Source organism: Gouania willdenowi, chromosome 21 (genome assembly GCF_900634775.1).
Source record: "Gouania willdenowi chromosome 21, fGouWil2.1, whole genome shotgun sequence".
Taxonomy (NCBI): domain Eukaryota; kingdom Metazoa; phylum Chordata; class Actinopteri; order Blenniiformes; family Gobiesocidae; genus Gouania; species Gouania willdenowi.
This window is the reverse complement of record NC_041064.1, coordinates 27,515,894-27,533,106: the sequence shown is the minus strand read 5'-3', so window position 1 is coordinate 27,533,106 and position 17,213 is coordinate 27,515,894. Positions and strand designations below refer to the sequence as shown.

Genomic DNA, 17,213 nt, shown 5'->3' with positions numbered 1-17,213 from the left:
CCGCTCTGCTCTTTTGCTGCTGTCAGCTCAGCCTCTACATTAGCCTACTTACACAACTGTCGCAATATTTGACTCTAAACAACTTTAATGGAAATTGCCGCAAAAAGGGGGGTGGGCCCCTCGGGCCCTTAATCAAATTCTGTGCTGTGAGTTGTGAGTGTATGTTTTGTTTTCTAGGTGGTGCAGCATGATTGGAGGAGACAAACTGCACTAATTGGCCCTCCACCTATAAAAGGGCAGCCAGCAGCTGAGACGGCGAACCAAGTCCGTCCCAAGGCGGCGCGGGAAGTGTTCATGTCACAGGAGGAAGACTCAGAGGACAAGGAAGCGATAACAGACTCAGACTGGTCTCACGTAGGGAAAGGAGAAAATAAAAACCAAGGAAGAAATGACATGGCACAACAGGGATAAAGAATACACGGGACTTAGAGGAAAGCAGTGGTGAGGATGCGGACATCAGCCGTGTGCGTGTGTGTGTGTTTACATTGTAGCTGCTAGCATCTTTCTTAGCGCATAGAATAATATAAGAACACTTACCCTTGCGCAGAACAAACAATAATCAAAGTAGAGCCGTGTTTGGATCCACAAAAACATTACATTCCTCTGTCTGAATAACCAGATAGTTTGTGATATGGTCGACTAATGACCATCAGCACAGCCACCAGCCACCGACGAAGGAGGAAGTGAAGTCCGTGACCGGAGATTTAATAATAATAATAATATTAAATAACCATGAAATATTAACTTAAATGACTTTTAGTGGTACAAAAATGTTTTTAATATTGACCTTTTTTTTTATTAACCCAAACAAACTGCGACACGTTGACGTCATGAACCCGGAACCGGAAGTATAGCGCGCTCAATACCACGCTCTTACCGAGGGAGCCGTAATTATAAAATTAATGTTTTGACCGTTTTGCTTCACCAAATTACTCCAAAATAACAGATGCACACACTAGGGGTATTTGGAAGCCATCGACTAAGTTTCAGGTCGAACTCACACCGCGTCGGGGAGATATTTGCTCCACACTCATCCACACACACACAGACATTCCTTTCTTTAATAGATAGATGACTATTCCTCCCTCCCTTTGTTCTTGTTAGATCGAAATGCAGTTTGTTATGAATATTCTATGAATGAAAATGATGAGACGCTTTGTGCCCTTTTTTTTTTTTTTTTAAATGGGGCCCGGGCGCCCACCCCCCATTTCCGTTAATTTCCAAATTTATAGGAACATAGTCGTGTGATATATCGTTTCAAAGGTAATTGATTATGCCACGCACAATAGGGGGGCCTATTGGGGGCCAATAGGGGGCCTTTTTTTTTTTTGCCAATTTCCATTAAAGTAATTTTCTCATTTATTTGTGAGTAAAATATTGCGACAGTCAGTGGTACCGAATCATTGACACATACCAATATATGAATGGGGCCCATTTCCCCGTTTGTGCCACAGGGAGCTATTTCTTTACTTGGTGGAACCGAGTCATTTGACTGAATTCTCAGGAACATGGCACGCGCTATTCGGCGCGGAGACGTTCCGCAAGCCCGGCCGTAGTTCATTCGAACTTTTTTCCTTAATATTGTTATGTTACCCACTTCCTAGATGGGTGCGTAACAATCTAAATAATATGGAAAACAATATTGTTGAACTGTAAAAATTGTTTTTTGAGAAATTGCTATTAGAAAAGGAACAGGAGGAAAGGGGTTATTAAAAAACTACATACGAATTAGCAGAAAATACAGAATAAAATATATTCCAAAATACATTTATAATGTCTGAACATACAGTATACCTAAAGTAAAAACACAAAACCAGTAAGCTTCCAAGCCTCCAACAAAATAGCATTTCTATATACAGAAGCCTACATCTTTAAAAATGATTCCAGTTTAAAATGTAATCCCTGAAATATGAGAATACCCAGATGGGTGGGTAATAATGGTTTATTCTAAACATTTTTATTTGGGCATTTGTTTACATCAGAGCTTAAAAATATGGCTAATTCTATTTCTGCTCCAAAACTGACAGGTAAATCAAGCACAAACAGACTGGGAGACAGTGTTTATAACAGTGCAATATCTGAATCAGAATCAGAAAAGTTGTATTTGCCAAGTACAGTTTTAAAACAGCACAGGGAATGACTTGGTAGTTGGTCCAATATCACTTCTGAATAAAAACTGCTTACTCCTGACAGACCCATACTGAACTGCTTTTATTATTTATTATTCACAACATTTTTATTCTGGTAAATGATCGATGATGATCTTTGCACTTTTTTATCCTATTTATTTATTTATATATTGTGTGTGAATTAAATGTGATTTGCATCAAGGGGGACTGTGGTCCAATTTCATTGTATGTCGCACTTAGCATGATTATGCAATTACAATAAAGACTTATCTATTAAAAAATGATACAGGATAGAGAACACCAATAAGCAGTAGGTTCAAAAAGACGTTTATTATAGAATACTCGGGGGGCAATAGACCAATCTGACATTTCAACTACGCATGCACAAGATTTAGTCTTAAATCATCGTGCGCTCATATGGAGTGACTGTGGCTCAGAGGGTTGAGAGGGTGTTTGATCCCATGGCTATACCTGTCTATCGGTCGACATGTCCCATTCGTTTGTGAATGGATGAATGAGCTGATAGTGAAGTGATTTGGGACTACCTTGGTGGTTCTAAAGCACTCTATAAATCAAGGCCATTTTCTGCGGCGCATCGATTTGCATTAAGCCAGATGTTTTTTTAGTGCTTAAAACACGGTTATCCATCATGCTCGGCAAAAATTGCGCCATTAAAGACTGAACTAACTGTACTTAGGCACCTGGGAACTGGAAACAGGAGACATGCAATGTATATGGCTGTAATTACGCTCCTAGGAGATGTATGGGATCAAATTAGGGTCATAAAACTCTGTGGGAAAAAATTATTTGTATTTGTTAAAGACATTTAGGTTCTACAACCATCAAAAGACTTCCAGATGGAAACGCCCTCTTCCTCTTTCATTGCATGATAACTGCAGGATAATCCCCAACACAAGTGAACAGGTGAGTTAATAAAATCTTTTAACAAGGGGCGCAGAAGTAAAGTTTAATTGTTAATTACGGTAGACAGTTTAAGAAGCTGCAAGCTGATTGATCAACGGTTTTCGTTGGCAGATTCTCCATTCACTGTTTATCACTGTTGAACAATTCAATAGTGGCATCTGCTGGATATCTAAAATCTTATATTGTCTATCAAAGAAGAGGTAATAACTAAATTCAAGGCTAATTTCAGTGCTAAAAAGATGTTTGGATAATATATGATGAACTGAAAATTAATATGAAATAAATTAGGCTGTTGAACTATTTGTAATGCAGCATCAGATGATTTTACTTCTTTTGTGGGCTATACTATGGCACAATATTGATTTAATAGCATTATTATAAAACACGGTTATCCATCATGCTCGACAAAAATTGCGCCATTAAAGACTGAACTTACTGTATTTATGCACCTGAGAACTGGAAACAGGAGAAATGCAATGTATACAGCTGTGAATATGAAGACTTTATTTTATTATTGTTTTTGGTTATTACGTAGGCATCTTGAGGATGGCTATGGTGTTATCCACACTAGTTAGAAGTGCCCTATGGGACACTTTGTGTCAAGTGACAGCAATGTTGTTTTATGGGTGAGAGACAGAGTTTGAAGCCTGTGCTTGTGGATTACTGTATAAATAAACTATATTTGTATCATTGTGACATATACTAGTGTTAAAGTACAGTATATGTAATACTGTTATATTGTATAAAGACTAGAGACAGGATAGACTACATTGTGTATATATTATATTGCAGATACAAGTGTGTCACCAAAACGGATGTGAGATGTGCTAGCTGAAAAACGTGGACACCAAAACCATGGAGGAGCTGTACCTGCCAAGTCGCCCAGAATATTGGTAAAAATTACCTTACATTTACTCTGGCTTATATCCATACCTAAAACACAATTCCATTATTATTCAATTATTTCCAAATTTGAAGCTACACATGTAACGCAATTATTTCATAGAAAGGCATTATGACACTGGCATAGACTGTGTGGCATAGACGTAACAGACTGGCGGGCACTCAACCACTAGAGCACTAGAGCTTCCCTGGGCGACAATTGATCGCTCAGTGAGGTTTTGTATTGTTTTAAGCACAAAATACACACAACATATAATTATGTTGAATCTATAGTCATATTTACCTGTTTACCGTGTTATCAAACAAGCTCAGTGGAAAACACAATGCTAAGAAACACAGTGTGTGTTTTAAACAATATAAGATTTTAGATATCCAGCAGATGCCACTATTGAATTGTTCAACAGTGATAAACAGTGACTGGAAAATCTGCCGTCGGAGACCATCGACCCTTTAGCATGCAGCTGCTTAAACTCTCTACTGTAATTAACAATTAAACATCACTTCAACATCCATTGTTAAGAGATTTTATTAACCATTAACTCACCTGTTCACTTGTGTTGGGGATTTTACTGCAGTCACTCCACCATCTTTTATCAGACAATGAAAGAGGAAGGGGGAGTTTCTTTTTCTTATTTTGTATTTTTATGGCTGTTGACATCCTGAACATTGAAAAAATAACTCCTGGAAGTCCTATGCAGACATGCTTCTCCAACATGCTTTGCACTTCCTCCCATGACAGCTCCTTCATAGAATTATTCGGCCCCTTTTACAATTAATTTAATCTTTTCTGTTGGACCTGATCTGTTTAATTGATTACATACGCAATAAATATAATTAACATATCCTTGGGATTGTTCCACTGATATCCCCCTTTCTCTGATTTTCAGTTTCACTGCTTCACTATAGCTAATATCCATCCATTTTCATACCCGCTTATTCCCGTTTAACAGGGTCGCGGGGGTCTGCCGGTGCCAATTTCCGGCTCTCATAGGTCCATCACAGGGCAACACAGACACAGACAACCATTCACTCTCTCATTCACTCCTATGGGCAATTTAGAGACTCCAATCAACCTTACAGTCATGTTTTTGGATTGTGGGAGGAAGCCAGAGTACCCGGAGGAAACCCACGCAGCACGGGGAGAACATGCAAACTCCACACAGAAAGGACCCAAGTCCACCCCAGGGCTTGAACCCAGGACCTTCTTGCTGTGAGGCGGACGTGCTAACCACTAATCCACCGTGCGCGCATAGCTAATATCATTAAACCTTTTAACTTTCTGTACTTCCTCTGATTTCTTCCTTATCTCACATTTTCTCCATAACTCAGTGCTCTCCTCGACAGTTGTTGCATTTGGGCTGCATGTCTTCACCGCATTCCTCCAACACGTGTTCCTCACTGCAAATAGGACATCTCTGTTTGCCTCTACACACTGCTGCCACATGGCCATACATCTGGCATCTGGAGCACCTGAGTGGAGGGGATACATAAGCCCCCACTGGGTAACTATAAGTTATTTATATAACCCCGGTTCTCTGAGTAATATGAGTGAGATGTCTCACCATCGAAACGAGTGTTATGAAATATTTTTCACACACACAAAAGGTATTTTGCAGACACAGAATGTCTTTTACAAATACAAATAACTTTTTCACTCACCGATTTTTTTTACGCACACAAAATCTTTATGACCGTGGGCCTTATTTGTTCCCAGTTATGCTAATTTTGTTACATGAATATTGTTAGTGAAAATGACCTCCAATATTATTGGTATATACTGTAACTGCTAGGGCTTTTTCAATTACATCCATTTTGATAGTCCTTTACACTTCACTGATTTACCCTTTGGCAACAATAAATTATTAAACTATTATAACCAATTATCAAACCAAAGAACAATCTAATTAGGCAATAAAATTATGTTACATTGATTTTGTTTTATCACACTCTTTTACCTGTGTGTAATGACAGCATTCCCAATAAAGAATTTGATAATACATGTTTGGGATATGGTCCTTTATGGAGCGGTTGGTTGTTGTCACAGGGTCAGAGATGAAAACATCCAGGTCACTTCCAGCAGAGAAAAAGTCCAAAGCAGATGGAGGACCAACTGCCGCTAAGAAGAAGAGGAAGATTAAAAAAAAAATGTTAAGGACCATAAAAATCAGAAACTCCCACAGCCCACGACCACACGTGTATTTATACCATACAATGTAGGTAAAGTGATTACTCCAGTGATTGCCAATTCTTTGTAGCAAACAAATAACCCCATTTTCATCAGAAATCAGGGAGATTATACCGTGCATGAATAACACAATAACACAAATCTACTTATGAAATATATTGGGTGGCATGGCACACCTTGAGGCCGATTTTTTATTAATTGAAGGCCTGTTCTCACAAAAGCAGAGGGGGTTACCTTTGCATTTAGCATTAGATAGCACTTCATTCAGCTGGAACAAACTCCCTCATTATTTGGGGGCTGGAACTAAATAAAACCACCTGATGGGAGAAGCGGAAAGGGAGCCAGCAGTGGTCCTTGGTTAGAGCTCATTCAGCCATCTTGCAAGTAAAACTACTGTGCCCTGGACTGACCATTAACGGTCTGTGGACCATTTGGTACCAGGATGAGCAACTGAGTAAAGCCAAGTTAGAAAGATATTCACAGATTCCAGTTTCCATGAAGAGCTTTGTTCTTCATTAGCGTCCGTCTACTGTGCTAAAAAAATACATCAATGTCAATGAGCGGTGGATCAAGAGCGGAGTGAGCAGGGGCCCTCTCCAAAATGCTACACTGAATTGAAATTTTAACAATAAAATCAATAATATCACTGTCCGTAGAATGATGCCCTGAAAATTATGTGTCATGTTCAACAGGCTATGCTGACTATACCACAACTATTCTAGGAATAAATGTTTTTGGGAAGACTTAATGAATATTTATTTGTAAATAATCGTCACTACTGTAATTCATTATCAATAACTTTTTCAAAGATCGTTTCTGTACCCTGAAAACCCACAGTCTATATTACATCCTACTCTAACTACCATGCAGGCGGCAGCCCTCGTGGCCGCTCGGAGGAGTTTCCTGGACAGTTGGTCCTGGAGTTTCACTGTTGGACCCGTCGACCACCCATTTATGTACGCCCTCCCTCGGTAATTAATAAGATTTTTACAATTACAATTCTATTTTCGATTCTGCTTAATGATTAAGTTCTTTATTGATTTTCATTTGGAAAAAAGGTTCAATTAGCACGCAAACAGTGTCAGTGACTCACTGCGCGGTTACATCCGTCTATCCTGGCCTGCCATTCTGCTTCGATAAAAGGAGAATCTAGAGGCAGACTACGTGAACTCGAGTGAGATCTGCCAACTTCTGAGCCAGTCAGACTCTGTTCCTCCTTGTCATGGTCATCTAAATGAAATGCATGAGAAGGCATTAATTTCAGAGTTAGCAATAGCAGGTTTTACAAAGAGGCAAATGGCGCTAACATGATAGGCAGTGTTAATTACCAGCAGGGGTGGAAGTAATGAATTACAAATACTCACGTTACTGTAATTAAGTAGATTTTTGAGGTACTTGTAATTTATGAGTAGTTTTTTCAAGTGTGTAATTTTACTCGTACTTGAGTACAATTTACACCATGTAATCTACTTTGCTACTTTTAAAATCAAAGTTTCTGCTTAGTACACCAACAATTTGAATTAATATTGAAATCTTTTCAGAAAAGTACATTTGTTTGGCAGCTCCCGGCCATCATACAGGCCATCCAATCGCGACCGCGCCATATAATCTATGACATAACGAAAAGACAATCTAATGCAGCAGCAGGTACAAGTTTCTGGAGGTAGCATATCTAAACAGCAGAGTAGGACGGAAGATTTGGAGACAACGAAGCCAAAATGGAGACAGAAGACAACACTTTCAACATTGAAAAGGAGGAAGAACAGACGGAGGACAAGTGTAAGTGCCCGTGGCCCATTTTTCATGTACAGAGACAGCGTCCAGATGCAGTGCAAACTTTGTTGAAAGTGTCTATTTGTACGGTTGCCGTACGAACAACACCCGGTGCTCTTGGTACAGTTACCGAAGTACATGTACGTAGCGTTTTAGGGTTAGGATTAGGTTATAACCCAATATTGCAACAATTTTTAGGGTAAGGGTTAGGTTTTACGGTAAGGTTTAGTCTTTGTCACGCGACCTAAACTCGTCAATTGCGTTTTTTCACAGAAGTTGCTAGGATACACTGTGACGGAGTTCTACAGTAAATAGAAAACTTCTCTGTTGAAGTAGTGACCAACTGGTGCCCTAAAGGTGGCAGCAGCATACCTTTGGATGACAGATTAGCCACTGATGCTACCATTAGCTAAGGAGGGAGATTATGAAGTTATGAAGTGAAATTGTGAATTATCCAACAGCTCACAGCACCACATGCTGACACAGAGCATGTGTGGATCTGAGTGGATTATAAGCCTTTTCACACTCTAAAAGTGCGCATGCGCAACCGGCAGTGGTCATAGGTCAAGAGGGCTGTAAATGTAACTGTATGATAAAGATAGGCATAATCTATCTGTTATTCAGTATATTGCAAGTGCAACACTCAGACTGCAGTCACTCACATAAACCGGCTTTCAACAAACAAGTTTCAATGAGTATTTGCGCTTTTATTTGTAATAGACGAGGAGTCGCAAAAAAAATAAAAAATAAAAAATACACGAAGAAGAACAGAAGATTGCCTATTTCTTGACTTGGTCTAATCTTGATATGTTCATGACTAACAACTGATACATATCACAGACATGTACTGTACATGTATATAAACTTATATGACACCAGGGATGTGGACCAGGCAGGTATTACAGTATGAGTTCTCACTTTGAAAAGGTACATTTATGAGGTACACCATTCAATAACCCGGTTCATATGATTATTTTTTATGAAGCTATTATATTGTTTAAATTTACACATTTGAAGGAAGTGCACAAGATGGACAGGTCATTTCATTTGCACATTATCTTTGTGTAGTCTTGCTCCTTTTCCATGCGTGTGTATAATTATCATTATTAGTGTTGTTTTTTTAATACACGGCTATGCCGTTGATACTATACTTATATTAAACTTTATAAAAACCCCTCGGTGTTTAATAAAGTATTTTCTGCTTCTGATTAAGTGAAACAACACTGATCAGCCGATTCATGTTTACAAAATTTGACTATAACCTGGGTCACTGTTGAAACGTCCGTAAAACTGGAATTTTCAGCTTTCAGCTTCCTGCACCGTCAGCCATGGCGTGTCTTGACCTTTGACCTAATGCGGAAGAATTGAACCGGAGCAAGAGTGTGAAAAGGCTTATTGATAATGTTGCGATCGTGAGATAAAACCATGAACTAACCGGGCCAAAGGTGTAATTTTTTTTTTTTCAATTTATTTACTTTTTTAAAAACATTTACAGATGTACACTTTACAAATGATATACAGACAGACAGACAATCACTCCACAAGGAACACTTTTCTGAAAGAACAGAACACAGAAGAAGAAAAACAAAACAGTTTTGCTTACTGTATACAAAATACAGTAAGCAAAACATTAAACTGTGAGCCAGATCGCAAACAATAATAATTTTGCCATCAAAAGCTTTGTCTCAGTGTTGTTTTATTTATTTTTTTTAGAAGGAAACCAATGTTCAGGTGTTGTAGTTTTCAATAAACTGGTGATTTGTGTAAAACTTGCTCTATTCAACTGCTGATTACGGAAGAACGAAACAAGCTACAAACAAAAAAAAATTCTGATAAAAGTAGAGACAGTCTTTCAGAATTTGGTGTCAGATTTCAGCTTGTTATAATACAAAATATTCTGTGGGTCTTTAAAAATTTGTCAAAATGCTCTGAAACGGCTGGCACTGAGGGGGGTAGAAATTCTGAAAATGGCTGGCACTGAATGAGTTAAGGTTATTAGTTTGGGTAAGATATGTCTGCAAAAATATTGTTACAGCCACGGGTGAGCCTGACATTAAAATAAGACGGAGCTTGCAAACGTGTGAGTATGTGCATGCATAATTGAACTACAATTCTTAGATATTTAACATTTTACCTTAATATTTGGACAACCCAATAAATTATATCTTTAGTCATTTAATACAAGCCTACATTCAGCAGACCTATATTTTGTGCTAGAGCAGGAGTCTGCAAACTGCAGCTCTGGAGCCTCATGTGGCTCTTTGACTCTTTTGCAATAGCTCCCCATAGCTATAAACTTGGGGGACCGCATGGGCTCACGTGTGTGACTTCGGGGGGAATGGAAGGGTGAGCTATGGGGCCTGCAGTGCCGCATGCCCGTCTGCGCCATCTAGCATTAAATAAATTGCATTATTTTATTGCATAATTGTGACCATCACCAGCCCTCCCTAAGGAAGGGTAAGAAACACTTTATTAAAGGGAGAATATAAAAAGAGAGGGCAGTGTCACACCTAGGTGAGGGGGTGGGGGGAGGGGTGGAGGGGGAAGACAGCAGAGAGGAGCGCTTCAAGGTAGAGAAATGGAAGGGTGGGGAGGAGTTGATTACTGTAAAGGGAGAGTGAGATGTGAAGTTGTAGGCGTGAGGCTTAACTATAATGGTGGTGGCTGTGAGCAGAGGGAAGGAGTGAGTGGTAATACCTGAAACAGGTATTTGGGATCAACGTGTCTAAAGTTAAACCCACTACAAGAGCGACCCACGGCAGCACCCCGCCACCCAGCGACTCAGGATGTAGGCGCCGCCCCCGAGCAGTAGCCACCCCCAGAGGCACCCCCACCCCAGACCCCCCGGCCAGGAGCCACAAACCCCACCACCCCAGGCCCCCCGACGGGCCCACCCCCAAGCTAACCCACCCGACGCAGCCTCGCCCGCCCCCCAGACGAAAGCCACAGCGCCATGAGGCATGTAAATAAGAATCAATAGTTCCCTGGGTGCACTGAGAGCAGATGTCTGTTGGGGAGAAGCCCATTTTATACATTTTCTGTTGGGTAATGTGAGATCTGTGGAAGACTTTGTATTGAATTAGCTGTAGGTTTGTGTTTTTTGTCATCTTAAAAGTATTACAAGAAATTTCTGTCCAGAAATCGGTGTTTGTGGTGATTGAAAGTTCAGCTTCCCATTTAGCGATTGGTAAGTGATTAGAGTTAGTGTTCGAAAGTGCTCTGTATATTTTTGAGTTTTTTTTTTTTTTATTTTGTTGAGATTTTCTTCATATATATATAGCTAGTTCTGGAGGTTGTAAGGTAATTGGATCTACAGAAGTGTTTTTCTTGATTGTTTCTGTTCTGTTCTTGAAAGTACTGTAAAAAAAATACTTTTATTCATATTGAATGTTTGGATTAGATTGATTCCACTTTCCTCCCATGTCTTCAGATAGAGCAGTGTTTTTTTATTCTAAAGACGGGGTTGTGCCAGATTGGAGACAACATGCTAGTTTTTAATTGAATATTCTTAATGTCCAAAGCTTTCCACATGCAGTCAGGGTGGAGGCAATCAGTGGGTTTTTAAAACAATTGTGACATTTGAGGGTCGTAGTGATAAAGGCATTTCCTTCCATTCCTCACGAGCCACCATGTTCTCGTGAGGATGGACAATACGATCATGGTAGCGTATGTCAACCGTCAGGGCGGGTTGCGCTCCCGTCAGCTGCACCTGCTGACTTGCAGGCTGGTACTGTGGAGTTGCGATCGCCTCCTCTTGCTGAGAGCAACGCACATTCCAGCAGACCTGTTGTCCAGGGGGACACCGTGTTATGGGGAATGGATGCTTCACCCGGAGGTCGTGGAACAGATATGGGCCCGTTACGCACTGGCCGGGTTGGATCTGTTTTTCTCCTTCCACAGCTTGGGGGCTCCCCTAGAGGTACACGCATTAGCACGTTTGGCTGTGTGTGCTGCTCTATGGCTTACCCCCACTGGCCCTGATACCCCCACCCTCACCAGGGTGAGGGAGCACGGGCACACTTTGTTCCTGGTGGCTCTGCATTGCAATGTTTTGTGTGACACCAACTACGCAGAGCAGACAGCGCGGCCGTAATATCTGAGTTTAGCATTTAATTGGCCTGGCGGAGTCCACGCAGACTACTCACGGACTCCGCTTTGCTGAGTATGTTTGAGCCTTTAGGATACCTCCCCACATGTCACTCCAGTAAAGATTACAGATCCTCCACCCAAAACCCAAACAGAGAGTACTAAAACACCTGGCTGGAAATAGAACAGTTAGACTGCAAACATATTAAACTCTCTGATCTCCCTTTTATCACTACGACCCTCAAACGTCGCAACTGCTTTAAAAACCCACTGATTGCCTGCACCCTGACAGCATGGTGGAAAGCCCTGGACATTACAAAAGTTCAATTAAAAACTAGCATGTTGTCTCCAATCTGGCACAACCCTGACTTTAGAAATAGAAAAACACTGCTCTATCTGAAGACATGGGAAGAAAGTGGAATCACTCATCTCCAAGACCTCTTCGAAAATGACAAGCTCAGGACATATAACATGCACTGTCTTGAAAAGATTGCACTTCTTGTAGTGTTGACCTTTGACAGCATGTGCAGACAAACGTAAAAAAAAAAACCCAAACAGAGCCAGTAAGAATTCTGCAAGAGATTGTCAGATTGAGAATGGGTATGAGAAAGGACACTTAGAGACTGAAATAGTTAATGCAGTAATCAGGGCTATTCATCCAGGAATGCCCCTAAGAAACATGTTGGATATAAAACGTGGGTTAACACTCACTAAACTGCTGATGATATTAAAGGGACACTACAGAGTAGACAGCCCCACTGAGCTTTACCATCAGCAAGGTAAAGAGACTAAGACAGATACACAGCAGATTGTGGAAGAACTACATAAAGAAACAAAACAAATGTTTATGGCTGCAATGAAAACCAATCCCCGCACCATGACACCAAAAAAAGAGAGAAAAAGGCTGTATGAAGTGCAGAGAAGAGGAGACAGGAAAAAGATGTACACACTGTTTCACAGTTGGGCAAGAAGGTCACGACTGTCATGGTTGTCGAGCACAGGTACTGTTGTCAGGAAACGGGAAGGGACGACTGAGATGAAACCAGCAGTAGTCCAAAGCCAAGGGTCCCAAAAGCAAGCAGCCAAGCCCAGCACCAACCACCAAAAAAAAAGCCAGCACCCAATCAGCCGCAATAGAAATATAAGCCAGTCAAAGTATTCAGGGGCACAATCCAGCATAGTAAATGAAAACTGGCACCAAAACCACTTTCCCCACACAGTCTGATTACTGTGTGGGCAACTGTTAGACAACAAGATGCTTACAGTGTTTGCTGCTAATGACACGCCCATCCCCTACATTGGCAGGATAGAAGTATGTTTTAGACTGAACAGTGATTTGCCTTCATCCCAGTTACGCACAGTGGGTGGAGCAGCCCTGAAATGTGGGTGTTCCCATTCAAATCTGGCTTTACACGCATTCTCCGGTGTGTGTAAGTCCTTTTCCTCTTACGCGCTTCTAACCCTGGAATAAGTTGACCACAGTGATTAAACTATTTTCATACTATGTCCAACGTATAGTCACAGTTTGATCCACTACAGAGTGAAACAAGCTGTCATATGCGATGAGGATGGACCAGAAACTGATTCCACACATATTTTAATGAGGCTCAGCTCAGGTCGCTTTAAACAATTTATATTTAAAACTGCGTATTATGGAAGTTAATAGTTCTGTTTCACTGCAAACATTCCTCTGTATTAAAACAGGATGCTCTGCGGCCGGGTTATTTCCTCATATCTCCAGCGCATCTAACTCGGTCACGCTTTACAGCGATGATGATGATGATGATGATGAAGGTGATGATCATCAAGGAAAGATTGTGACTCAGTCACACTGCAATAATCTGATCAATGATCTGATCAAATCAACTTTTTACATTGTTTATAAATGAAGGCATTTCAAATTAAAAGTGTACTCAATCATTTTCACGGATTTCAATGACATTTACAAGGGTTGGGAAAACTTCAGGTTCCGTGATTTCTTGACAGCCCAAAATAAATGACATCACCACCTCCTTGCCTTCATTCACACATACGCACTTTTGGTCTACTTTACACACGGTGGGCGTGTCAGCAGCCTAGACCGGAGAATATGTATAGGAGAGAAGCGCATAACTGCAGGCGCGTAAAAAAGCGCTTAAGTCCAGATGGGAAAATAGACCCCTATGTGAATAAAGCCTAAAAACCTGTATGAACTGCTCACAATGCAGTGACTCGTGACTCAAAATAAATTGAAAATTTATTTAATTGTGAAATTTGGGAAAATAATGTTTTTGGTAAAACAATTGATTCAAAGTTAAACTAGGATTAATCAGAGATACAGCAGAAATTACATTTCCACAAAACCAATAGTATATTTTAGAAATCAAAATTTCATACATACGTTTTTGTTGTTGAAATTTCTTAAATTGTGTTTGCTTTGTATATGACCAGTATATTTATGCATATTTCATTGAACTGGTTTCTGATGCAGCATTTAATTACTGTTATGATAATGACAATGGGTATATAATAATGTATTTTGAAGGAAAAACAGCCCAAAAAAGACAAAATGTAGAACAAGAGAAATTTGTTCATAAAAGATATTATGTTTTCAAAACTAAATGTTTTTCTGAGGCAATGGTTATATGTTTCACGCTACTAGTAAAAAAACTAATGAACAACAATTGATTGTAAGACACAGAAACAAGGTACAATGGCTACATGTAAAGGATTTTCAATATTTGCGAGTGGTGAAGTAACCCAAAATTGGGGTCCCAAAAAAAGAGAAGTCGCATAAAGAAAAATAGATTTATATATCATGAAAGAGTAACCTTTATACTATAAATTAAAACAGAGATCTGATTATTTTTTACATTCCCACATGCAGTTATAGGCCAATAAATATATGTCCTAAAAGTATTTTTCGGATTTCAAGAGACTGTTACCCAAGAACCGATGCATATATCTGACTAATCATTAGTAGTTTGAACAGTCTATGTAAATAGCTCAAAGCTGATTAAATTACAAAGAGCTGAGGCATATGCAAAGTTGTTTACTGAAATGAAACACTGGGAACAATCAATTCCCATCCTTAGCCGTCTCGCAGTTGCATAATGGCTACATCATGCGGCAGGTGGTCCCGGAGACGGAGTTGACTAATAAAGAGGATCATCTGTATCATCTGAATATCAGCTGGTTAACCTGGTGGCCATTTGAACACATTGAAATTTACCTCATCGTGCCAAATCAGTAACTAGTGAGTGACGTGGATTATGAGGTTGACTGCTTGGACAGGGGCAGAGCTCTGCAAATCCACAACCTCAACCACTTAAAATTATGATGGGAGGCCTGATGACCATTTACCAAAACAATAATCAGATGTGGCGTGCCATGGCAAATCCAGGAACAAGCATGAATCAAGACTTTGTAAAAAACAACATAACTATTTAATTTCAATGAATTGTTACCTTACCATCTGGATCAGGGCAAAATTCTTTGACTGCCCACTTAGAATGATGCCCATTTACATTGGCTCGTACTCGAAGCATGTAGCATCCAAAATAGTGGAAATCACATGACGTAAGGTCACATGACCTTTTTGACGTATCCTCACATACTGTGTACCAGTTTGGACTCTTCTTTGACTGGAGCTTGAATTTCCTTGAAGTTCAACAAAAATCAGAAAAAAGAAAAATCAAGTGAATCAAGATACTAATATATTTAGAGCACACTATAAAGGTGACGTAAAACTCTCCAAGTGCCCATGATGAAGTCCATTGTGATCTTTGTTAAACATTACATGCATTACAATTAGTATATGTCCTTTATATGAAAGTATCCAACATTAACTCCCGTTTTTGCACATAGGCCCTCATTTACGTGAGCGTACGCTACGATCAGATCTCACATCAGGTCTGAGTGTGTGGATTTGTGGCTCAGCACAGCAAAATCTGACTGAGACTGAAAACAAAGTCTTAAACAAGCCTCAGCTGTCATTTAAGCATAAGCAGACACTCATTCAGAACAGATCTAAACATAGTATTAAAAGTAATTTAACAAAATAAAAACTATTTTAAAAAAGTCCACATTATTACTGATAACACTTTTTTGGTTTTCCTTTCACGGAATACCTAATGTTACGGTAAAATTTACGGTTAACTCGTCTTTGACTGGGCAAACACACTCTGCGTTGATAAATGATGAAGATCAGACTGACGAGGTGATGAATTAATAAAAAATTATTTTATTCTAAACTAAATAAAAATGTACAAGCAGGATGGTCAAAAAGGGGGTCTTCCCCGGCCGGAAATGAATACAAGACTAACTAACAGGTTCACACACATCACACATTTCTACCAACCTGTCCCTCCTCCCCCCCACAGATGTGGGGGGAAGGACGTGATGAGTTAGAACTGTGGGCCACTCTGTCATCGGACGTCCGCCCGGGGCGGTCACTAATTTTGTCCATCTTTATACTCTTTTTTATTTAGTTTTATAATAAACCTTTTTTATAAAATCATCAATGCCTCACCTGGACTCCATCATTCAACCAGAGCAATAAATCATGTCTCCAAATGAGATCAACCGCAAATTTGCCGTGACACCCGTGACATCGGCAAAGGAATAGCAACATCACCAAGCAGTATTCCACCGCTTGGGTTTCGTTTAAGTTTTTTCAATACGATTACTACTTGATAACGGTAGATTAAATGGTACTTAAAAACCATAAAATGTTTTGCAAAGAATAGAATGCGTGCGCCGACAAAAATTCTGATTGATCAAACCATCCGTCCGTCCTCCTCCCGGCTTGGTGCTGGCTTCATTTTTGTATCCAAGAAAGATAAGACACTCTGTCCCTGCAAAGACTACAGAGGCCTTAATGAGGTAACTGTTAAGAACAAGTAACCTTTACCCCTCATTGAGTGTTTCTTTGAGTCCCTGGGGCATGCCATGTTTTTTCTAAGTTGGACCTATGCAAAGCAAAGCAAGTAATCCGCATAAGGGAAGGAGACAAGTAGAAGAATGCCTTCAACATAGGCCTGGGAGATAAAACAATAATGATATATAGAGATGTAATAAAAAGCAATAGAAAATATGTTTGATGCCGCCGGTCCTCCTGCCCCTCACAGAAAGAGACAGCGCTACTTGTCACAAATGACCTGAACTGCAATACAGCGACACATCATGGATCGCTACCAGACCAGGAAACCACCCTACAAAGTGAACAAGTCCAA

General features: G+C 40.0%; 1 protein-coding gene across 2 annotated transcripts in view; it reads right to left on the bottom strand.

Annotated features, from left to right (window-relative positions):
- LOC114455066 (interferon alpha/beta receptor 1a-like) overlaps positions 1-17,213 on the bottom strand; it is a 48,946-nt gene that overhangs the window by 14,717 nt on the left and 17,016 nt on the right. For both annotated transcript variants that reach the window (XR_003672650.1, XM_028436074.1), the window contains exons 3-4: positions 15,452-15,639; positions 5,912-6,072 (exon numbers count right to left, since the gene is read on the bottom strand). Coding sequence is in view for 1 of the 2 variants with exons in the window: in XM_028436074.1 (XP_028291875.1) it covers positions 5,912-6,072; positions 15,452-15,639 (349 nt within the window). In the remaining variant the exon portion in view is untranslated. The remainder of the gene's footprint in view (positions 1-5,911; positions 6,073-15,451; positions 15,640-17,213) is intronic.